This window comes from Lepidochelys olivacea (assembly GCF_965140295.1).
Source record: "Lepidochelys olivacea isolate rLepOli2 genome assembly, chromosome: 6".
Taxonomy (NCBI): domain Eukaryota; kingdom Metazoa; phylum Chordata; order Testudines; family Cheloniidae; genus Lepidochelys; species Lepidochelys olivacea.
The window spans coordinates 57,163,685-57,188,379 of NC_140416.1; the positions used below are offsets into that span (position 1 = coordinate 57,163,685).

The 24,695-nt window shown below is 41.7% G+C and overlaps 1 protein-coding gene across 1 annotated transcript in view; it reads right to left on the bottom strand.

Annotated features, from left to right (window-relative positions):
• Positions 1–457: 457 nt before the first annotated feature.
• SPI1 (Spi-1 proto-oncogene) overlaps positions 458–24,695 on the bottom strand; it is a 29,257-nt gene continuing 5,019 nt past the window's right edge. The window contains exons 2-5 of the mRNA XM_084631961.1: positions 20,617–20,710; positions 9,078–9,265; positions 2,716–2,872; positions 458–1,233 (exon numbers count right to left, since the gene is read on the bottom strand). Of these exons, the coding sequence (XP_084488087.1) occupies positions 917–1,233; positions 2,716–2,872; positions 9,078–9,265; positions 20,617–20,710 (756 nt within the window). The 3' untranslated portion in view covers positions 458–916. The remainder of the gene's footprint in view (positions 1,234–2,715; positions 2,873–9,077; positions 9,266–20,616; positions 20,711–24,695) is intronic.

Below are 24,695 nucleotides of genomic sequence, written 5' to 3' on the forward strand. Positions count from 1 at the left end.
AACATGGGTTAATGTAAGCCAATTACGTTCAAAGCAATGTGTGGCTGTAAATTGCAACCATCAGTATAAGTGAGTGGAAAATTCGGAATTGGTAGTGTGTTGTACCCTCTTTGCATTTAATATGCACAGGTGTAAATGATGATACAGGATGCATGGCAGTGGTGATTTGAGACTTTAGTGTGTGCATTTTTCAGATTCCTAGTGACTTTTAGGATTTTACAACCTCCTATACTGTGATCCCCACTCACTTTTGTTTCATAGTCTGAGAATGCTTCCAACATTTCCAGGGAAACAAGAAGCCCATGGAGACATGAACCTGTTCTGCTCTATACCCAGTTACCATACTTGAGTTGATACTGTGTAAATGCAAATGAAACTAGTTTGTGAAGCAGCCATCTGTCATTGCAAACACCAAGACTTCATTATATCAAATTTTATTAAATATATACATGTTATTACTATTTAAACAGAACAGGTATCTTTCCAAGATCTGCAAACTTCTCTCTAGCTGTTGAGAGCTGCGGCAGAGCCTGTATTAATGCTAGTTTAAAAGCTGTAAGCTAATGCAGTGTCACTGAAGATGACACAGCACTGCCTTTGAAGGGCAAAACTTCATCAGCTATATCCATTAATTACAACACAATCAAACAAATATTTTCTGACAATAATATATTTATACACTTTTAAAATTTCCCAACTCTGTCCAGCTTGTTGGATGGAAGCAGAATTCTCTTATCTGTAGGATTCTCAAGTGCTGAAGAAGGGAATTCGTACCAGAAATATCGGACGTTAAAAGCCCTGACAAGGTAGAGAAGTGGGCACATGAAGCAAAGAGAAAGATGCGTCCGTCTCCTCTGCCAATATCCAGCCAGGAGGTCTTCATTTTTTGGCTTGCTCAGGGTCCCAAGGCCTGTGCTCAGTGAGGATAATGCTTCCTATCAGTGCTTCCCCTTCCCATTACCTCTCCACTAAACTGGTAGGTCAGCTTCTTCTTGACCTTCTTGACTTCCCCCGTCTTGCCGTAGTTTCTCAGTGCCCGGGCCATCTTCTGGTAGGTCATTTTCTTGCGGTTGCCCTTCTGGATCCCCCAGCGGTGTGCCAGTGCCTCTTTGTGTTTGGAGGAGAACTGAAAAGTGCCTTTTTCCTTGTCTACCCACCAGATGCTGTCCTTCATCTCTCCACTTCGAAGAAGGTCCAGAAGGAACTGATACAGACGGATTTTCTTCTTGCTGCCTGTGTGAGGGTCAGAGAGAGAAGGCAGTAGTGAGACAGCTTCATGGTTTCAAGTGTGTAGCATGGAATGAGGAAACTTGCACAGTTCATATTGTTGTTTTTGCTAACAGGCTATTCACAAAAAGAAAAGGAGAGAACCTGGATTTGTGCAGGAAATGGCCCAACTTTATTATCATGCACATTGTGTAAAGAGTTGTCACTTTGGATGGGCTATCACCAGCAGGAGAGTGAATTTGTGGGGGGGGGTGGAGGGTGAGAAAACCTGGATTTGTGCTGGAAATGGCCCACCTGATGATCACTTTAGATAAGCTATTACCAGCTGGACAATGGGGTGGGAGGAGGTAATTTTTCATATTCTCTGTGTATATATAAAGTCTGCTGCAGTTTCCACGGCATGCATCTGATGAAGTGAGCTGTAGCTCACGAAAGCTCATGCTCAAATAAATTGGTTAGTCTCTAAGGTGCCACAAGTACTCCTTTTCTTTTTGCGAATACAGACTAACACGGCTGTTACTCTGAAACCAGGCTATTCACAGAAATTCTTCAATGTACAGCAGTTATAGAGATAGATGACGCAAGGATGTAGTGTGGCCTGGTGCACTGAGCACAGGTATAAGAGCTAGTAACTCCTGAGATCTAGCCCCAGCCCTGACACCGGTTTGTTTTGTGGTTTTGGGCAACTCAAGTGAGTTATCTGGTTTTTTTCAGAGGAGTTGAGCATCTACAGTTCCTATCAACTTCAAGTGAAGTTGTAAGCGCTCAGCACTTCTGAAAATCAGACCCTTAAGCTCACTGCCTCAGTCTTCCCATCTATAAAATGGGGAGAATATCTACTTTCCAGAGGTGTTTTGCGGATTAAAACCAGTGCATTACTTTCAACATATAAAGCTCTATATTAATGTTAGGTATTTATTACAGCAATAAAAAGTTAGAATAGGTAGGGGCAGGGGCCTAGGGCCCTGATCCAAAGTTCACTAAAGTCAGTGGAAAGACTCCCATTAATTTCAGTGGGGTTAGGATCAGGCCCTGTGAGAGATGTGAAGGGTTGGTGATATGAATCAAGTGTGGGTAACTAGCCAACGCACTCTATTTATAGACTGCATATAAGTGATGGGTTCTGAGTGCTTTTTAGAAAGGGATGGGGAGTCAGAGGGGTGGAGGCAGGTCAACTGTTCCAGAAAGCAGAGGCAGCAGATCAACTTCTGGCAGAGGAAAGGACCAAGGGGTGACTGACATGAGGCCAGAATCAGCAGAGCAGAAAAGAAGGGTATACAAGGAGAGGTAAGATCAGAGAGAGAGAGATGGGGATGGAGCCACAAAGGTTTCAGAAGATAAGAAAGTGGGTGAGGAGCCAGAGGAAACTGAAGCTTCTAGAGGTTGGGTGAAGGGGCAAACATAGTTAATTCTTCAGTACCATCCGTCAACATCATACCAACAGTCTGCACTCTTGTGGCTCAATGCAGCCTCTCTGGGTTTACTGACCTGGCTCTCCATGTATAATTCCAGGACGTGGGTCCACACCATCAGTCTCCCCATCTGATACTTCCAAAGGAGGGCTCTGCCTCTCCATATCCTCCTCATCAGAGCTGGGCTGATGTGGAGAGGAGTACTGTACGCACATCCGAGGCAAATAGGAGACCTGTAGAAGAGGGGAAGAATGGCGGGAGGAGGAGAAAGTGACAGAGCAAGGGGCAAAAAATGAAAAGGGTAGGTGTGAGGGGAGATTAACAGAAAGGGAGGGAGAGAGTGACAGGTGCATGAGATTATTTAAGATCGTAAGTAGAGATTTAATTGTTGTCACTTAAATATTGTATGGTTTAAACCTATTCAGAGGACCAATCGAGTTGAACAAAAACTGTCCTTAGCAGTCGTGGCCCGTTTAAGAGAGGGAGGATGAAGCAGTGGAAGACAGAAGTGAGTTCTAGTTTAGGCCCTGCACAATCATGGCACCTCTTTGTGCCTTGGTTTCCTCACCTGTACAAGAGAGATAATTCTCTCTAATCAGGTCTACATGCCCATCACTGTGGTATCTTCCTGCCTGCTATGGGTGTGATGGTGGATGTATTGCTTGTAAAGGAAATTCTTAGAGGGATGTGGCAATAGTCATGCAAAGTATCTATTTTTCTGACAGGATGAGACTCCACCACTTTTCTAATGTGGAGACAGTATATTCATTTAACAGGTGTCTTTGGGTGACAGATTATTCCTGTGGGTGGGAGTTGCTGGGATGAGCTTTCTCCAGATAGACCTTCTGGGAAGGATTCACAACAATCACCTTTAAATGGGCGGGGGGGAAGGGGGAAACATGATGCTTGTGATATTATGGGTAAATACAGAAGCAGCACATTTCTTGGTGACTTCCTGGTCCTTGTTAACTTTCCCCAGTCCAGGGCCACCCTCTTTTGGATCTTTTTCTTAGTAAGACTTTCTAGGGCAGCCCATTTAAATTTGGCAAGTCTAAATACTTGTAGCCACAAAGTAGCCATTTTAAAACTGGCTGCTGTTTACTGTATCTTCCTCTTCTCTATCTGGTATATATCCGTTACTCTTTTACCTTTCTTGTTGCTGAAGAGATTGGGCACTGTGAGAAGGTTCTAACATAGCAGGAGCATATCCCTCCTGGCTGATGCATCCGATGAAGTGAGCTGTAGCTCACGAAAGCTTATGCTCAAATAAATTGGTTAGTCTCTAAGGTGCCACAAGTACTCCTTTTCTTTTTGCGAATACAGACTAACACGGCTGCTACTCTGACACCTGGTGTAGCTAGTTCCTATGCTAAATGCCTGGTGTTGGGGGTATGTCAATGACAGGGTGGAATGTACTTCTGCTCTGCCAATACTTAACCGACATGTGATCCCTTGGCATGAGCTAGTGCAGCCCTTTACATCAGGGTTGGAGCAGATGGATCTTGGGAATGCGAGAGCTGCTCTTCGATTGCTATCCCCACCCCTTGTGCCAAACAGATCTCTGTGCAGGAGAAAATATGGGCACTGTCTCCTCACGTTTTTGTAATAGTGAGACCATAAGGTATATTACATCCTCCTGTGAATCACATGGAAGTCAGGCAGGCAAGGTACACAGACCATGCAAGAGGTTAACAATAAGGAAATCTCTCCTCTGCCACCAATGGAGGGACATTGCCGTGTGGGTCCAAATAGTGCAGGAGGTAGGGGAGTAAGCAGGTCACTTCTTCCACTCCCCACAAAACACCACATGCAATACAATGCTGGTGAAATGTGTTAAACTGATAACCCAGAAGACTGAGGGTCTCTTGAACCACCCTCCCTTCCCTCCAGCACTGTGTGGGAGAAAGGGGTTCTGCGTATGACTCCCTCAGCGCAGGGTTAGGTGATGTGGTGGGGAGTGCATGGTCTGTTCATGACTCACAGTGCCCAGTCTGGGGTCAGACACTGAATGACTGGAACTTTTCTGATGAGTCTCAAACCATCCTGAAATGTCCCAATAAGGAGTGTGCAAGTGGATTGGTTGAAGGGTGCAGTGGCTGGCGGTTAGTGAGTTGGCAGATTGGCTGGAGGCGAGCATGGCAGGAAGGGCCATGATTGGGTAAGAGTGTGTGTAAGTTTCCTGTCAGATGCCCCAGAGTGAAACTCCAAACCTCACCACAGAGTCACCTTTAGTGTTTTACAGTTGAACAAACTGCAGCCTCAGGGATGAGAAGGAAGGGAGAGGTGGGGGTGGGGGTGGGAGATGAGCAGATAGGAGAGAAATGGGGAATGGTACCTCTGGAGGGAGAAGGGGAAGGTGGTTGGTGAGTGTGGTACCAAAAGGGGGAAAGAGGACAAAGCTAAACAATGCCCCTGGAGGTGGGGGGAAAAGAGTATGGGATGGTACTGTGGGAGAGGAAGGATGAATGATGCCTCAAGAAAGGGGAAGGGATAAGATGCGGATAATGCCTCAGGAGGCAGAATGAGTTTCTCCCATACTGTATATACTTTCCATATCTGCTATACTTTTGGTAACACATATTGCACTGGTGTGTGAAATTCAGTATATGTGATATGTACGATATCCTGAAAATATTACACAATGAGTCACTGTTCCTGTTGGGGGTGCTTGCAGAGGCAGATGATTAATGCAATCATGGAGAGAGGAGGTCTTAGAAACTGCTGGCTACTTCCACACTCTGCTGCTACCTAATTATTGATGCTCTTTATTTGTTTTTCCTCCATCCACTCTTCTTCTTTCCTTCTTCTTCCACGTAGCCTTTCCTTTTCCTTACAGTGTTGTCTGCTGAGAGCTGTTATCAGCAAGCTAAGAAAACTTTCTCAAGAAGACCTGTCCAAGAACAAACTGGAGCTCAGATTTGGTCTCACAAAATAATGGGACTGTTCCAATTTTTTTTGGTAGCTAAATTCTTGTATGTCCCTCCCGCAATAACAAACTACTGCTTTGATCTCACATGACTGTAGTGAGTGTAGTGACTAGCACATTCAGCATGAGGATGAAAGTTGGCCCCCTGCTTCTGTTTCCTTGAAAATGCCTTGTAACAGTAGTTGTATGATGACCGCCATGTGTGCCAACACTTAGGGGGATTAAACCACAGCTCTCAGCACTAAATTCATGAGCTGCTATAGCTTGAGCTAAAGCTCCCTAACTGGGGGCTGTAACACTCATAGCCTCTGCCCAAAGGGAGCTCTGTAAACCACATTCACCAGTAGGTTACAGCTGCACTCCAGATTACTCTTTGAGGAGAACATAGAATTGTAATGCTGGAAGGGACCTTGAGAAGTTGTCAAGTCCATCCCCTTGTGCTGAGGCAGGACCAAGTAAACCTAGAGCATCCCTGAAAGGTGTTTGTCCAACTAGTTCTTACAAACCTCTAGTGATGGGGATTCCACAACCTCCCTTGGGAAGTCTATTTCAGAACTTAACTACCCTTGTACTTGAAAGTTTTTTCCGAATATGTAACCTAAATCTCCCTTGCTGCAGATTAAGCCCATTACTTCTTGTTCTACCATCAGTGAACATGTTGATCACCATCCTCTTTATAACAGTCCTTAACATATCTGAAGACAGGTCCCCACTCAGTCTGTTTTTCTCAAGACTAAATATGCCCAGTGTTTGTTTTTTTAACCTCCCCCCATAAGTCAGGTTTTCTAAACCTTTTATCATTTTTGTTGGTCACCTCTGGACTCTCTCCAATTTGTCCATATCTTTCCTAAAGTGTGGCTCCCAGAAGTAGACACAGTTCTCCAGCTGAGACTTTACCAGTGCTGAGTAGAAAAGGACAGTTACCTCCCCTGTCTTATATATGGCACTCCTATTATTACACCCCAGAATTATGTTAGCCTTTCTCACAACTGCATCACCTTCAATTTGTGATCCACTGTAATCACCAGACTCTTTTCAGCAGTACTACCACCTGGCCAATTATTGCCCATCTTGTGCATTTGATTTTTTTTTCCTTCCTAAGTGTAGTACTTTGCATTTGTCTTTACTGAATTTCACCTTATTGATTTCATACCAATTCTCTAATTTATCAAGGTCGTTTTGAAACTTAATCCTTGCCTCCAAAGTGTTTGCAACCCCTCCCAGCTTGATGTCTCCAGTATCCAAGTCATTAATGAAAATATTGAATATTGCCCTGGTCCTAAGACTGACCCCTGCAGGACCCCACTAGTTATGTCCTCCCAGTGTGACAGCGAACCATTAGTAACTACTCTTTGAGTTCAGTTTTTCAACCAGTTGTGCATCAACTTTATAATAATTTCACCTAGACCACATTCCCATAGTTTGCTTATGTGAATGTCATGTGGGACTGCGTCAAAAGCCTTGCTAAAATTAAGATACATCACATCTACTGCTTCCTTCCTATCCACTAGGCCAGGAACCCTGTCAAAGAAGACAATTAGGTTGATTTGGCATGATCCATTCTTAACATCCATGCTGGCTATTCCTTATAACCCTATTATCCTCTAAATCAGGGCTTCTCAAACTTCATTGCATTGCGACCCCCTTCTGAGATCAAAAATTACTACATGACCCCAGGAGGGGGGACTGAATCCTGAACTTGCCTGAGCCCTGCTGCCCTAGGGAGTAAAGCCAAAGCTCATGGGCTTCAGCCCCAGGCAGGGGGCTTGTAACCTGAGCCTCACCCCCTACGACTGAAGCCCCACTGGCTTCGACTTTGGCCCCGGGTGATGGGGCTTGGACTTTGGCTTTGGCCCTGGGCCCCAGCAAATCTAAGCCAGCGCTGGCTACCACATTAATATGGGGTCCCGACCCACTTTGGGGTCCCAACCCACACAGTTTGATAACCACTGCTCTAAGTGCTTACGTATTGATTGTTCGTTAATTTTTTCAAATATCTTTCTGGGTATCGAAGTTAGGCTAACTGGTCTATAATTCCCTGGGTTTTCTTTGTTTCCCTTTTTAAAGATAGGTATTGTGTTTGCCCTTCTCCTGTCTTCTTGGACCTCGTGCATCCTCTATGAGTTCTCAAAGATAATTGCAAAGGGTTCTGAAATTGCTTCAGATAGTTCCCTAAGTACCCTAGGATGATTTTCATCAGGCCCTGTCATCTTTAATAGATCTAACTTGTCTATTCTGTAACCCATTCTTTCCCTGTTTTGGCTTGCATGGATGAATTAGCCCTATCTCCTCTGTCCCAAAATGCCAGACAAGGCGGATGGGTGAGTGGAACAAGGCAAAATCTCCTTTTCTGCTTCCCTTCTGTGATGTTTATAACGAAACCAAGGTGGGGTCAATGCTTATTCTCAGCCTTAGGATGGACATAATGGTCAGTCACTGAATTTCAGCAGCTCGTCTAAATGCTGGAACCGGAAGAGCTTGAAGCTCCCCGCAGAGTGGTGTCCCAGGCATTTTTCCCTCTGTCTTTTTGTCAGTTCCTGATTGTTTGTTTTCATCTGCACCCTATAGTCTATACATTTCACATACTGTTGTTGTGTTTGCTGTGTGGTAGATTCTGAGGCTTTGCAGTGGATGAGTTTCCTGTTGGAAGAAAAATTAGCCACATAGACACAGGGTATTTTCTCCTAGGCTGTTTAATTAAAACAGTATACATACATGAGTCCTATTTACTCTGAACATTAATGGCTAAAATAGCTAAAGGGCTTCCATGAATTATGTAATGTATTAGGGAGTGGGTGGGTCCTTAATTTTGCATGTTTGTTAAAGTGTTACAAGGGATGGGTGGGTGTTGAAAATCACCAAAACACGTGTTTCATAATTTATGGTCAGCCCTAAACTGCAATTCCATTTGCAAAACCTTAGCTAAGACACCATTGTGTCCAGAATCTATAGAACTGCCTTGGAGCCAGAGCTTCCAGGATCTGTGGCTTTCAGAACAACCTGACAGGTAGACTGCATTCGAGTCAGGGACCTTAGGGTTTGCAGCTCCAGGGCAACCTGCCAAGTAGGCTGCCCCAGAGCTGGGGCTCCATTCTTATTTGTGGAGAATTTTGGAATATTTTATTTTTGTTGATGTTCCAAATTGGAATGAAACCAAATATCAAAATCCTCTGTGAAACAGAATCACCCTTTCTCTACACAGCTCTAAAAAAAAATCACACTTCCTTTAGCAGTGAAGAGACAGCCTGTGAGCCGTCATCCAGACAAATGTGCTTAACCCACACTTTTCCTTAGTGACTGTCTTCGTGTGGTTGCTGTAGCCAGCCCTTCTGTGGAACTCTAGGCCAGGCGTTCTGTTTAACCCTTTCCTTGGCGAGTTTTATGTCAAGATCCATAACTTGTACCCTGCATTTCACTAACACCTTTGGCAAAACACTGCTCAGCCTCTGGTGCCTCTTGTTCCATGCTCTTTATTGTCATCCTATATTCTGTGCAAAAGGTGACAACCATACCTGGTGGTTGAGGCCAATATGTGTGGCTGGGATCCCCGAGTCTAGGACATGCATCTGCTCAAACTCCATGTGCCGATAGAGCTGTTGCAGCTGGGGAGGCTGCACGCTCTGGAGCTCTGTAAACTGGTTGTCCCCGAAGCTCTCAAACTCACTGTGCATGTGGTGTGGATGATACTCCCAGTAATGGTCTGAAGGAAATAAGAACAATTCTCCGTTAATATAGAGGTAAGTAGCATGCGGCATTCACCAAACCTTTCACTTCCTACTCCTCCCCTTGGCGTGTAGTGATCAGACCCCTAAATAACACTCTACATGAACTATCTTGCCGGTTAACAAGGCCTCCTCATCTCCAAGATGGCCGTGATGGGGGCCAATCATCCTGTGGCAACTTTCAGTAGTATGATACCATCAGACAGGAACCTAATAGGTTTCAAAGGGAATATATTATATGTTGCAGAAATGGTAAATGCTGACCCTTTGCTCTCTGGACAAAAGGTAAAGGTGCTTCTTTTAGGGCCAAGTACATTTTTTTTTAATTTCACCTGTGGGCTAGTATGCTCCAATAATTTTTCTTGCCTCTCAATGTCATCACAGTCTTTCTCACTGTGGGGTGAGCAGGAGAGAGAAAAAATTTACAGATTGCTCCCCACAAATAACCTTTTCCATTTTCCACTTGGCCTCATCACATCTCTATGTGGCAGAAAGAACATGGTATACTGCTAGATTCTGCATGGAACCATGCCTCAGTATGCCACAAACACAAAGGCATATACAGAATCTTACAAGATGAGATGGGGGAAGAGGAGCTATTGGTAAGTCCTGTTTACTTTGTTGTACAGTGGGCCTAAATTCTGACGCAAGCCCTCCTCATTTCTGTAGCATGGCAGTACTAAATTCTGTGGCACATTAGAAATTTCTGTGACAGATTCAGATACATTCAAAAAGGGTTTTTTTTAAATTAAAAAGATTAAGAAAACCAGTACACTATTTCTTGCATTATTTATCTTGTCCTTAAAGTCAACACAGATCTCAGTTTTGGATTATTGTTCAGTTTATGCTGCCCCAAATTTTCAGTGTGCAGAATTTTGTATTGGTGATGCATAATTTAGAATCTGCCAAGGGACAGCTGGAGACTTCGCAAGCTCCATTTCACTCACAGCACAAATTTGCGTGTACTCAGATTTTAAAATCTAGCACTAACTGTCTGAATTGATGGGGTTTCCACCATGTCCCTTGACAGTATTCCACCATCTAATACGTCTAATTGTCAAAAAGCCCTTCCTGATATTCACCCTGAATTTTCCCTTTTTTATCTATACCCCGTTACTCCTTGTTCTAGCCCCTTGTACCATTTTAATCATTTGTCTCACCCATCACATATTTGCAGACTGCTATCATGTGCTCTTCCAAAATACTTTTAATTGTCACTTAGCTTAGCTCTCTCTGGTAGCTCGGGTCAATCCCATGGAGAGCTTTCAAAATCAGACCACTAACTTTGAATTGGATTCTGCATTCACTGGGGAGCCGGTGCAGAGATGAGAACCCCAGGATGATGTGTTCACAGCAACATGTGCTGCTATATGGCAGAGGAGAAGTAGGGTTTTTTTGGGGGGTATGACTACATTGCAATCACAGTGCAATTGCAGCTCAAGTAGATGTACCTGAGCTAGCTTGGGTATGGAGGCAGTGAAGCCTCAGCAGCACATGCTTCAGCACAAGCTGTAGAAGCCCACTTGGAACCCTGGGTAATTACTCAAGGGGCAAGCATGCTCCAGGACCCAAGCTAGCTAGATTAAAGCTAGCTCAGGTATGTCTACTTCAGTTGCAATCAAACCCTGTGATTGCAGTGGAAACATACCCTTTGGCTCCTTTGTAACAGTGGCAAAGGTCTGTAGAAATTACTTGTCTGGGTCTGTTTGTATCAAATGATTTTTGGCCACCCATACTTGTTTTCTTCCTTTCTACTTTTTCTATCACAGGTCATCCATGTCAATATGTGTGGAAGGGGATATTTGGGAGTCTAGTCAATGTAGTCAAGGAGTAGTTGTATTGCCTCACTAATTCTACTCCTTGTGCTCTTTGTTTTTCTATTAGCACAGTCTGGAATTTGGCAATTTTCAGAGGGGAAACATGAGGGTGGTTGTTTCTTGCCTTGCTTTGTGAGAGTGTTTTATTTATTCCTGGAAGAGGAAGTGGTCTGAGTAGGATATAGGATGGTTCTTGCCATTTTTTTAATGTTCAAATCTAATATCAGAATCCAGTCCAGGGTATGACGGGCTGTGTGAGAGTGTGAGTCCATAGGTTACCTAAGGTGGAATGTTCCAATAGGAGGATTTGGGATATCATATAAGAGGCTTACTCGTCTAGCTAGCAGATTGAGCCTTTTGTTTTCACATGCAGCCTTAGCTACAATGATCCATTCACCAGTTTCACCAGTCTAGACTGTGACAACACATTCTATCTAGGATTGATCCTGGATGTTCCAACTGATCCAGCAGGCAGCAGCCCACCTTTTGGGTGACAAACTGATGAGAGCATAGTATAACAGTGCTCTGTGCTGGCTTCTCAGCCTGGTCTGGATCTGCTGGAGGGGCCTAGTGTTAATCTTTAAAAACCCCTCAATAGGCTTCGGCTGGCTTTTTTCAAAGACCAACTCTCTGCAACCCAATATAGCAACTAAGATTAGAGAGGATGCTATAACTGACCACAGGATAAAACTCTGGGTGTCCTCAGTATCATGTCCTCATCTGTGGAAGTTCCCACCATCAGTAACCATGGCTACCAAAGAGGTAACGAGTTATGCTTAATACATAAGCATCCTTTGTAATCTTCATTCCTAAGTAGGAACACTGCGCATGCTTCCCAGCAGGCTTCCTTGAATCCTTCCATAGCTATTTTTTATAGCAATTGTTTCTTCAGTATTTCAGGATGTCTCTTCATTTGTTGGAACTTGAGTCAAAGCCTCTGCTACCTCTAGAACTTCTTTGTTAAGGCTCTTCTTGACAGCTAGATTAATTTTTAGAATGCTATTAATTCCAACCCCTGCTAATCACTGTCACCTGGCCTATTCAACAGTGAATTCCATTTTTATTTGAATTGTGTAACAAGTAGTGCCATCATCTCCATCAGGGCATCAAAGTCCATGACTGGAGTTGGGTATTACAGCTTGAAGAGAAAAGAGCCTTTAGGAAGCAAGCAGCTCTCAACCAAGATACATACATTTGCAATAACTGCCAAAGATCATGCAAATCTTGGATTGGACTATTCAGTCACATGAAACATTGCAAACCATGTACATCATAGGCTGCAATTCCCACTGTCTCCTCAGAGACGAAAGGATGCCAACAACATAACACATGTTACTAAAGTACTATAAGAAAGTAGCTGCAATTCAGACATGATGATAATTATGCATCATCTCGGGAGTTACCAAACTGATAGGTAACAAACCCACACCATGTCATAAGTTACTGTAACACAATACTGTACCCACATATGCATAATACTGCTCCCATATATGCAACAACCCTTGTGAAGGGAGGACAGTTCCTATTTCTCTTTCGTGAATTATTTATCAATCAATTCTGCTCTTCAGAAAAACTTTCTTAATCCAATATATTTTCGTGATATTGAAAGATAAATCCCCATGTCTGTCTCCAAGTATCCCTACCATCAGAGCATTCAAGTGTGGATCGGTATGATGCAGCACATCAGGTGTCAGCACTGTGCAGCAGAAGATGGGGAATTATAAATATCCATTTCTGCAGACATTACTATTATCAGTTTAAGTTGGACCTTTTTTTTCCTATAAGTTCTTTGTCAGTTTGAAGTTGGTAATGAGGTGTAGTTGTTCCCTACTGTTCAGAAAGATGCAAAGGTGGAGAGAGGGGAGAAGAAAGGAGAGAAACACTCCGGAAATGAAAGTGTGTACTTTGTGGCTCAAGGAGAGTGTCAGTAAAAGCCAAGCTGTATTTGCACTCTGGAGTCATTCTGAAAAATCTCATGTGAAGTGAAAGAGGATGTGAGAAAATTCTCTTTTGTAGAGACATGGAGACCATGTTTGTTTTGGTCTTGTATGTAGTGAAAGGTTAAAGGAAGGACAGTAATGAGCCCTGAACTCATTGTCTTTATACACATAGAGGATGTTGGCCTACTGGGATGCAATAATTGATCTAAAGTAGGGCTGTTAATTAATCACAGTTAGCTCACGCGATTAACTCAGAAAAATTAATCGTGATTAATCGCACTATAACAATAGAATACCAGTTGAAATTTATTAAATATTTTTGGATGTTTTGCTACATTTTTGATATTGATTTAAATTACAACACGGAATACAAAGTGCACAGTGCTCACTTTATATTATTATTTTTATTACAAATATATGCACTGTAAAAATTATAAACAAAAAAATATTATTTTTCAATTCACCTCATACAAGTATTGTAATGCAATCTTTTTATCGTGAAAATGTAACTTACAAATGCAGATTTTTTTTGGTTACATAACTGCACTCAAAACCAAAATATTGTAAAACTTGAGAGCCTATAAGTCCACTCAGTCCTACTTCTTATTCTGCCAATTGCTATGACAAACAAGTTTGTTTACATTGACGGGAGATACTGATGCCTGCTTCTTATTTACATTGTCACCTGAAAGTGAAAACAGGCGTTCGCAGGGCACTTTTGTAGCCGGCGTTGCAAGGTATTTACATGCCAGATATGCTAAACATTCATATGCCCCTTCATGCTTCGGCCACCATTCCAGAGGACATGCTTCCATGCTGATGATGCTCATTAAAAAAATAATGCTTCAATTAAATTTGTGACTGTACTCCTTGGAGGGAGAACTGTATGTCTCCTGCTCTGTTTTAACTGCATTCTGCATATATTTCATGTTACAGCAGTCTCGGATGATGACCCAGCACATGTTCTTTTTAAGAATTCTTTCACAACAGATTTGACAAAACGCAAAGAAAATACCAATGTGAGATTTCTAATAATAGCTACAGCACTCGACCCAAGGTTTAAGAATCTGAAGTGCCGTCCAAAATCTGAGAGGGACGAGGTGTGGAGCATGCTTTTAGAAGTCTTAAAAGAGCAACACTCTGATGAGGAAATTACAGAACCCGAACCACCAAAAAAGAAAATAAACCTCCTGCTGGTGACATCTGACTCAGATGATGAAAATGAACATGCGTCAGTCTGCACTGCTTTGGATCCTTATGAAGCAGAACCCATTATCAGCATGGACACGTCCTCTGGAATGGTGGTTGAAGCATGAGGGACATATGAATCTTTAGCGCATCTGGAACGTAAATACCTTGCAATGCCAGCCACACAGTGCCATGCGAACACCTTTTCTCACTTTCAGGTGACATTGGAAACAAGAAGCAGGTAGTATTATTTCCTGCAAATTGTGATCAACCTTGTTTGTCTGAGTGATTGGCTGACCAAGAAGTAGGACTGAGTGGACGTGTAGGCTCTAAAGTTTTACATTGTTTTATTTTTGAATGCCGTTTTTTTGTACATAATTCTACATTTGTAAGTTCAACTTTCATCATAAAGCGATTGCAGTGCAGTACTTGTATGAGGTGAATTGAAAAATACATTTTTTTCGTGCAAATATTTGTAATACAAATGAATATAAAGTGAGCACTGTACACTTTGTATTCTGTGTTGTAATTCAAATTAATATATTTGAAAATGTAATAAATATCCAAAAAATATTTTAAATAAATGGTATTCTATTCTTGTTTAACAGCGCAATTAATCGCGATTATTTTTTTTAATCGCTTGACAGCCCTAATCTAAAGGCTTTGATATCCAAAGCAGATATGATGGCTTTAGTCCAGGATTAGAAAACATAGCTGAACCTCTCTAGCATCCTTCATCCCAGAGGAGTTGATGTTCTCTTGCCTTTGCTGGGTGAATACTAGCTAGACAACTAGCAGGATGGAAAGTGGGCTATAGAAAAGTATCTGTTAATGAAGAGGGGTCACTGTGTTTTACCCCTATCAAAAAACAAATGAACAAAAAAGTAAAAATAAGGAAATGAGGGAAAATACTGGAGACTCTGCAAAATGTGCTTCTGATTCTCTGCAGAATCATTCCCTTCTCAGAGAAATGCCATGTTGCCCAAGTAATGCTGCCTGTCTATAATTATATATAATCTCATTACTTCTCACTTTACTAATTAACAAATCTGATCATTTCAGTAATGCCAAGCATTCAAAAATCATAAGTCAGCCCTCCCAAATCATGAGATTTTATTTTTATATATTCCCTCATTTCCTTTACTTTTATTTTTTTGCTTATTTGTTTTTTGATAGGGGTAAAACACAGTGACCCCTCTTCATTAACAGATGTGTTATGTTATATATATATATTAGGGCTGTCAAATGATTAAAAAAATTAATCATGATTAATCACACTGTTAAACAATAATAGAATACCATTTATTTAAATATTTTTGGATGTTTTCTACATTTTCAAATATATTGATTTCAATTACAACACAGAATACAAAGTGCACAGTGCTCACTTTATATTTATTTTTGATTACAAGTATTTGCACTGTAAAAAAACAAATAGTATTTTTCAGTTCACCTAATACAAATACTGTAATGCAATCTCTTTATCATGAAAGTAGAACTTACAAACGTAGAATTATGGACAAAAAAAACGGAATCCAAAAATAAAACAATGTAAAATTTTAGAGCCCGCAATTCCACTCAGTCCTACTTCTTGGTCAGCCAATCACTCAGACAAACAAGTTTGTTTACATTTGCAGGAGATAATGCTACCCGCCTCTTGTTTACAATGTTACCTGAAACAAGTGTTCTGATGGCACTGTTGTAGCCAGCATCGCAAGATATTTACGAGACAGATGTGCTAAAGATTCATATGTCCCTTCATGCTTCAACCACCATTCCAGTGGACATACATCCATGTTGATGACAGGTTCTGCTCGATAACCATACACAGCAGTGCGGACTGCCAAATGGTCATTTTCATTATCTGAGTTATATGCCACCAGCAGAAGGTTGATTTTCTTTTTTGGCGGTTCGGGTTCTGTAGTTTCCACATCGGAGTGTTGCTCTTTTAAGACTTCTGAAAGCATGCTCCACACCTCGTCCCTCTCAGATTTTGGACAGCACTTCAGCTTCTTAAACGTTGGGTTGAGTGCTGTAGCTATCTTTAGAAATCTCACACTGGTACCTTCTTTGCGTTTTGTCAAATCTGCAGTGAAAGTGTCCTTAAAATGAACAACATGTGCTGGGTCATTATCCGAGACTGCTATAACATGAAATAGATGGCAGAATGCAGGTAAAACAGCAGGGGACATACAGTCCCCCCCGCAAGGAGTTCAGTAACAAATTTAATTAAAACATTATTCTTTTAACAAGCGTCATCAGCATGGAAGCATGTCCTCTGGAATGGCGGCTGAAGCATGAAGGGGCACATGAATGTTTGCATATCTGGAACATAAATACCTTGCAATGCTGGCTAAAAAAGTGCCATGAAAATGCCTGTTCTCGCTTTCTAACGACATTGTAAATAAGAAGAGGGCAGCATTATCTCCTGTAAATGCTAACACATTTTTTTGTCTTAGCGATTGGCTGAACAGGAAGTAGGACTGAGTGGACTTGTGGTCTCTGAAGTTTTACTTTGTTTTGTTTTTGAGTGCAGTTATGTAACAAACAAAGAAATCTACATTGGAAAATTGCACTTTCACAACAAAGAGAGAGTACTATATTACTTGTATGAGGTGAATTGAAAAATACTATTTCTTTTTTTTTATCATTTTTACAGTGCAAATATTTGTAATAAAAATAATATACAATTTGATTTCAATTACAACACAGAATACAATATATATGAAAATGTAGAAAAACATCCAAAATATTTAATAAATTTAATTTGGTATTCTGTTGTTTAATAGTGTGATTAAATCTGCGATTAATCATGATTAATTTTTTTAATCGCAATTAATTTTTTTAGTTAATCGTGTGAGTTAACTGTGATTAATTGACAGCCCTAATATATGGGGTTTTTTTATTAATTGTCTTCTGGGTCTTGAACTATTAGGACTCATGTTTGCTTTTCTCTGCAACTATGAGGGCTATAAACTTTTTTTAAAATGAAAGGTGAGATTCTTATGTAATCAAATTATTCCAGGACCTGGCGCTTTAAGAAAAAGGCAGAATAACATGAAATGGCAATAAAATATGAAATCATTAGCATTGACAATGGTTTAATTCTCTCACACAAACTTGGTGGTCTCCCCTCTGCTCAGCAACAAATTAATCACAGAGACAGAGCTACAGGAGAGTGAAGTCTCCTACACTGAAGTCTCGTATTAAAAAGGATATGTCTGCACTTTGAGCTGGGGAGGGTGATACCCAGCTTGAGGAGGCATACCCATGCTAGCTCTCATTGAGCTAGTGCACTAAAAATAGTGTAGCCACAGTGGTGTGAGCAATAGGATAGGCTAGCCATGCCTCATACATGCCCTTCCAAGATTCTAGATATATGTGGTATGCTATGACTATGCTGTAGGTGTGGCTATGCTCTATTTTTAGCATGCTAGCTCAATGAGAACTAGTATATGTCTCCTTGAGCTGGGCATCACACCCCCAGCTCCAAGTGTAGACATACCCTAAGACTGCATCAGTCTTACAAAATGTGCTACACAATATTTACTGGCTTACTAAAGTATTAGTAAAAATAATTAATAATTATTTTGCTATAGCCCCAACTTTAGAGGTTTGCTGCTCACCATAATCACACCAGGGCTGTCCTGAGGATTTTGAAAAAGCCTTGTGATATATTTTTGGAATACATCTTAACCTTAATGAACCCTTCACAACTCTGCCCCTCGCTACTAATCTGTTCTTGTATTTTATCATGTTTACACCCCTTTTACTCCATCAATACCACCAGCCCTGACTCCTTGTTTGTCCGTTTATCCCACAACCATCTTTGTACTTTCCTCCACAACACTCCTCACATGTGGGCATGACAACATTGGAAACTTCAAAGGGCTGTCGCAGGAGAGCTGTCGCAGGAGAGCTCCTGCAGCAGTGCTTTGAAGTGTGAGTGTGGTCATGCGCGAGCGCTGGGAGAGAGCTCTCCCAGTGCTCCTGGTAATCCACCTCCACGAGGGGATTAGCTCAGAGCGCTGGGAGCACGGCTCCCAGTGCTCGGAGCCTGTTTACACTAGCGCTTTAAACCACTCTGACTTGCTGCATTCAGGGGGGTGATTTTATAGAGCGCTATAAAATGTAAGTGCCAAGCCCACATAGAACACACCCTTTAAAATAGGTTGTAAAGTCTCTTTCCTGTGCTCCTTCATATCCCTCCTCACAATGTGTGGCAAATTACCGGTGCTACCATAATACAAATAAAAAATAATTTATGTGAAATGTGTGTTGCGATTGTGAGGTATTGTTCCCACCTAACCATCTCTAGTAAGAGAACTGAAACCCAGCTGCGTGTGTTGGAGATTTTGCATTGTTGCTAACAGTTAGAAAAGTTTAGCAAGGGGCAAATGTCCATATAAACTGGGGGCCTGTCCTTAGGGCCCTGATTCAGCAAAGCACTTACATACGTACTTAAATCTTGTTGATTTTCAGTTAGACTTGAGCACATTCTTCAAGTTAAAGATGTGCTTAAGCGATATGCGGAATTGGAGCCAAGGTTGGAAGGAGTGGATGTATGGCAGGGGCGGTGTGGGCGCATACACACATGCATGCATTCTGTTGAGTGTTAGGACTTTTAAAATATTAACTACTTAACTGTCACAACCACTCTGTTAGAGAGATGAGTAGAATCCCCATTTTGCAGATGTGAAAACTGAGGCAGAGCAGTTAAAGTCAACATGTTCAAATTTGGGTGTATAAAGTAAAACACCTGAATTTGCATCTCTGGATTTAAGTGCCTTTCTTTAGGCATTCAAATTTGATTATTTTGACCAATATGACTTCACAAAGGCGACAGTGGTAGTTGGGTCAAGATAGGATTACTCCCTTCCTCTGTCCCTTATTTAGTGTGCAATTAGAAATTTCATATCTGGTCTGTGAATGTAATGTCAAGAGCAGATGTAGGTAGGTTTTTTTTTTTTAATTAAACGTCCCAGGTATGAGCCAAGCCTCTTCAGAAACTTGCTGCCCTGTGCCATCTCTCTTATTAGCCATAGTACATTATGCTGTGAATTTGTTAGATCTCTTAAACTAAATAGGGATGGCCCTGATTACTACGTGGATGGGAACCTTAGAGCGAAATCAGAGGAACTGCTATGAGTGGTACAGTAGCGGATGCTTTTCTCTTTGAGTCAGTACTAACTCTGATGTCCCAGCATGGTGCTGGTGGGATGCTGTGCTGCAGAAGGAGATGTGGATCACTCAGTGAGGGGTGGTCTCACTTCAGAGTGAGTATTTAGCTCAGTGCCCCCAGAACATTTGAAAATACTTCACAAATTAACTATCAAAAAGGAAATATTTTGTATTAATTATTAATTGTGGTTTGTTTCATATAGTAATGAAGGATCAGCAGAGATGTGCTCAGTTAGTGATCACTGCAACTAGGAAAATGGTCACACTTTCAGATGATACCGACTGAACTGTTTCCTGCATTTATCACATTAATGATGTCAAAAGAGTCCAGACTTGGCTCAGCTCGAACACTAATGAGATCTTACATCCACCAGAGCAAAGCCCAGAATTAATTCTAATAGGATTTTTAAAATATAGGAATCCACCAAATTAAATCCTAGCCAAAACACCAACGGGCCCTCCAAGCTACAGGAACACAACAGCTCTAATCCAACATTAATTGGATATCACATGTATAAGCTGAAACAACAGACTAACATATGTTTCAAAGTAAACCAGTTTACATACAATCAGTTGTAAGATAATGAGAAAAGACCCAGTTTCTCAGTGTCTGGGGGAGGGTGAAAGTTTCAGGTAGGTGGGACAGCACCCCGGAAAGGTCAAGATAGAAGAGTGGGTTATGGGGGATTGAAGGTGGTCAAGAGCTCAGAGAAATACATTTGAGATTGAAGAAGCAAACTGAATAGTTAAAATTGAAGTCAGAGGAGAAGTAGAGATGGAAGTGAGGTCAGAGAAGTAGGGTAGAACAAATCCATGTCCATGGAGCATTCTGAAACTAGTTGAATGAGTGATTTGGATTGAGAGATAGATAGGAAGGCAATGGAGACAATGAAGGATAAAGGTGTTGTGTTTCCACCTTCTGAGGCAAGAATATAGTCTGGCTGCAACATTCTAGACCTCCTAGAAGCTTTATGTATGATTTCAATTCCTTTTGAAGTTCTTTTATAGAAGCATATGATATAGTTGGTAGGCTGCAACAGTGTCATTGTGTTAGATGAATAAATATTGTTACTAATTCAAAAATACATGTATTTACTCCATATACCATAAATGGCATCTTTGCTTCCTCCCAGAGTGCCCTAAATCTGTCTTCTCCAGGATCCTAAGATGTAGCATGTTTCAGGGAGATTTTTTCAAACTTACCACCGTGACTCTCTCCATCACTGTTGAGATATTGGTAATAGTCATGGGGCTGACGGTAGAGGTCTGACTCATAGGATACCACGTCTTCTGAGGGCTGCAGAGAGAAGAGGAAAGATTAGGCCTGAGAGTTTGGACAAAGCTCTTTCACAATTATTTAGATCAGTTAGGCACATGAGGGGAAGGGGGATGCCAAGACACTATCTGTCAAGGACGGGATGGGCAGAGGAGGGTCTTCAAAAGTTCTTATTTTACTAGCAGGGAATGAGGAAAAAAAAGAAACCAACAAGTGGCCTGCAAAAAAGGAAGTTCACCTCCTGGGAGCCAATGGGAAATGAGTTTGCTGCTATCTATACAGTAGACAAGGAGATCCCAAGGAGATAGTCCTTTGGCTAGCAGTTGGAAAGAAAAATAATTCAAGGACTTGTGTAATGCTGTAGGAAAGGTGTGCTCTTGGAAATCAAGCACAGGTGCATGCCTCCTCCTTAGTACTGGCTGATACCCACTCTCCTCCCTCCTCCCCATCACCAGCGCAGGCAGACCCCTGCCTTAAATGCTGGCTCTGGGTGCTTGTGGGTGGTCTGTGTGAATGGTGCTGAGGTTTGTGACTGCTAGTAGGTGGATACAAGTGGGTGGTCATGCTGGGACTACAAGATTGAAACACTTCATTTCTGATCACTTGTCCAGGACTAGTGTTCAGAAAAGTTCACGGATGCGGTAAGCATTTGTATTGTTCTCCCTGAAGTCTTGCAGTCCCCTGGAAAATCCCAAACACTGGACACTACAGCATGTATATCATGTAATGTATTAAGGTATTTTTAAATAAATTTGGTGGTGTTTAATATTAGTTATGCATAACTCAGTGTTTCACCAGACTAAAAAAAAAGTTAATTTTTCTCTCTTTGGTGGTTCCCATTCCCAGCACTATCTAGTAGATCCCTGGGGTCTAGACTGCTGCTGACATCACAAGCAGTTCCCATTTCCAAGCTCAAGAAAAACAACATAGCAGTAGTATTCAGTGGACTTTGTTAAACTTTTGTCCAAATAACTTTGTCATATTACTTTCTTTCTGCAGAAACAGGAAATTCTTACAATGTCAAGTACAATGAATAGCCTCTCAGACTTTGCTGCGAGAGGAAATTACAGTTTGGAGAGAAATATAAACATTTCTATATTTTTTTCTTATCCTGAGATGTTTTGCTTAATTAACATTCAAGAGCCACGCAAATATTGAAAATAATTTAATAAATTAGATGACACTCATTTTTAAAACATCATTCCAATTAATATCTTGCCTCTACATTCTGACCTCTCCCCCAGCCTGAGATATTTGGGCTACACTTCTCTTTGTGAAAATGCCACAGGGCTTTTCAGCCTTGTCCACATCCCTTCTGCTAGATTCTCTGCCTTTAACAGTGCAGACTGGCTGCTCAGTGATCCCACTTTTCTATTGCAATCCTAGTTTTTAAATCAAAATTTGGAGCTGCAGTGATCAAAATCCTTCCCCCTCTCTCTGTCCTCTCTCCCTTAGGTGACTGAAATTTTAGGGGTTTTGGTCCCCAAATGGGAAGCCCTGCCATGCTCCTTCCCTTGTTTGTTTTCTCCTCCCTCGTCATGGCAGAGGAATGCAAACAGCACAAGGAGGCCTTGTCAGGATCTACAAAGGAGGATGTCTGCCATAATTCCTTCCAGCCTGTGCTCCCCTTGCTGTGACCAGGGGAAGGAGCTTAGCATCTAGACTTGACTTGGTAGGGCTTATGCATCCCTCCCCAAACAGCCAAGTCTTTTCAGAACTGACTGTCTTCGCTGACTGTACACTCTTCAGAATTAAATTAAAAAATCTCCCCAAACTCACCTACCCTCAATCCAATTCAATCCAAGGGGAAAGTTCGAGGGTCGCAGCCCAGGTTTTTAAGTAGGTAATTGAGTCACTTGGGAAAGAATCTAGTATCTTTTCTGACTCTCCTTATTGCCAAAAAGAAGCTCTGGAGTCCTTGGGCTGCCCCTCTAAGCTTCCTTCTCTTTACTTGTGTATTTGTCGATGTGTACTGTGGCTTAGAAGCTCCCTCCCACCCAAGATGACTAAGATCCAAAAGTGAAGCAACTGCTCAAAGGACTGATGACCACCACCACCTCAAAAAAAATAAAAATAAAAAAAGGTAAAAGAACAGGAAAAAGTCAGAAAGTATTCCAGACCCTCATCTCCTGTCATTAGATTTAGCTCCTCGCCTGAAGAAAAGGGTACTCTTAGCTTTGGATTATGATAAAACCAAGCTAGAGAAGCAGGAGAGGTTCTCTCTTCCACCTTCCCCCCCCCCCCCCAGATTTGTTTGAAAACATGGGGAGTACCTGGGGAAAACAAGGTGATGGCTGCCATTAAGAGTCTGTCAGAACAAGAAGATGAGCAGGTTAGCACATGGGAGAAGTATTTCCCATTGAAAACTAAAACAGAATTTGCCTTTCCTCATTGATTTACTCCTTCCAAGATGGCAGTAGGGAGGAGTGTGAAACTCACAACCAAGGGGAAAAGGTGAGATGGCAGACCACTGAAATGTTACAGGGGTCCTAGAACCCAAAGTCTTTTTTTCTCCAAGATCAATGCAGCAGTGGCACTTCTGGAAAAGGACGTGGCAATTCCTATAGAGGGCGATTTCTTCCCAAAGGATAAAGAGGATAGAAAGATAGAAGTGAACCTTGGAAGGGACTTCAAAGCTTCTTCAGTGTCCTTCAAAGCCTCACTGGCACCATGTACTTTGTTAGCACCACCTGTTAGAATGTTCTAATGAGATGCCTTAAAAAGCCACAACTGAATAAAAAACAATGCTAAAGAGACAGACAGATTGCTGCCATGGCCTTAGAGAATCCATAGAACTAACTTGTTGGCCAGTGGATAATTTATTCAAAGCAAATCTTCTATGCCTCAAAATTCTCAGGCACGACTGTTCAGGGAAAGCTTGATAAAGTGGTAGCTAACAACCAGGAAAAGCAAAAGTCAAGAAGGACAGTAGGCTCTTATACAGGACAGAAGCTGTACCTGTAGTCACTTGTACCCACAAACAGAGGTACCAGAAAAGGGACTCCTCTTATTTGACGGGTAAGACCTAGTCCCAAAACACTGAAGGGAAGCCCAGATCACAATGAGTCTAACCCTTCCTTCCAGATCAGTATGACTGCAACGGAACCTGCCTCCATCCAGAAATAGGCCTACAGGACAGTATATACCACTTCTCAGATTTCAGATCTGTGGGTACAGGACAGAGGACAGCATGGATACTCTTTGGTCCTCTTGGTTTCTCCTCCACATCCTTTCTTCATGCCCTCTCCAACTACAAGTGATCAGAAACATCAAGTAATCCTGATTTCTCATACCTCCAACAGCTTAATGATGGTAACAATCCCTCAAGAGAAAAGGTGCTGAGTGTTGTACTCTATTTTCTTCATAGTGGGGAAAAAAACAGGAGTCTGGTCTGTATTAAAGCTCAAGAGGCTGATAATGTTCTGAACTGATGTTCTAGCTTCCACTGTCTCTACAAGTTAACTCACTGTATTTTGTTTCCATATACATGCAGCCTGGATTCAGTCATGTCAGTAAGAATTTCTGAAATCTCTCCTCTTAGAAGACATGAGCCTTAGTGCTGCTTCTTAGTCACTTGTAACCATCACTGACTCTCCCCCCACTCATAAATCATAAGAAATAATTCTTACTTTTTTTGACAGAAACTTCAACACACAAAAGAAAAAGAATTGTACATGCAAAGTGCAGTTAAAACATTAGCCTTTGTAATACAGATCATTTCAGGAAAACATCTGTGTGTTTCCTTTCACCCCAACTACCTGAGTCTGAAAGCATTCCAGTCCTCCACAGCTAGATGGATCAAGTGCTGTATCATTGAAACATATTCAGCCACACATAAACAAGTTCCAGAACGGGTCATTCAACACATTCCACAGCAGCATCCTGTACAGAAAGGGCCTCAGCCACCACAGAGGAAATCTGTAAAGCTGCCACCTGTCATCCGTAAAAAGTTTTATAAAGTATAACCAACTTCACATTCATATCTCTGAAGAAGCATCCCTTGGCA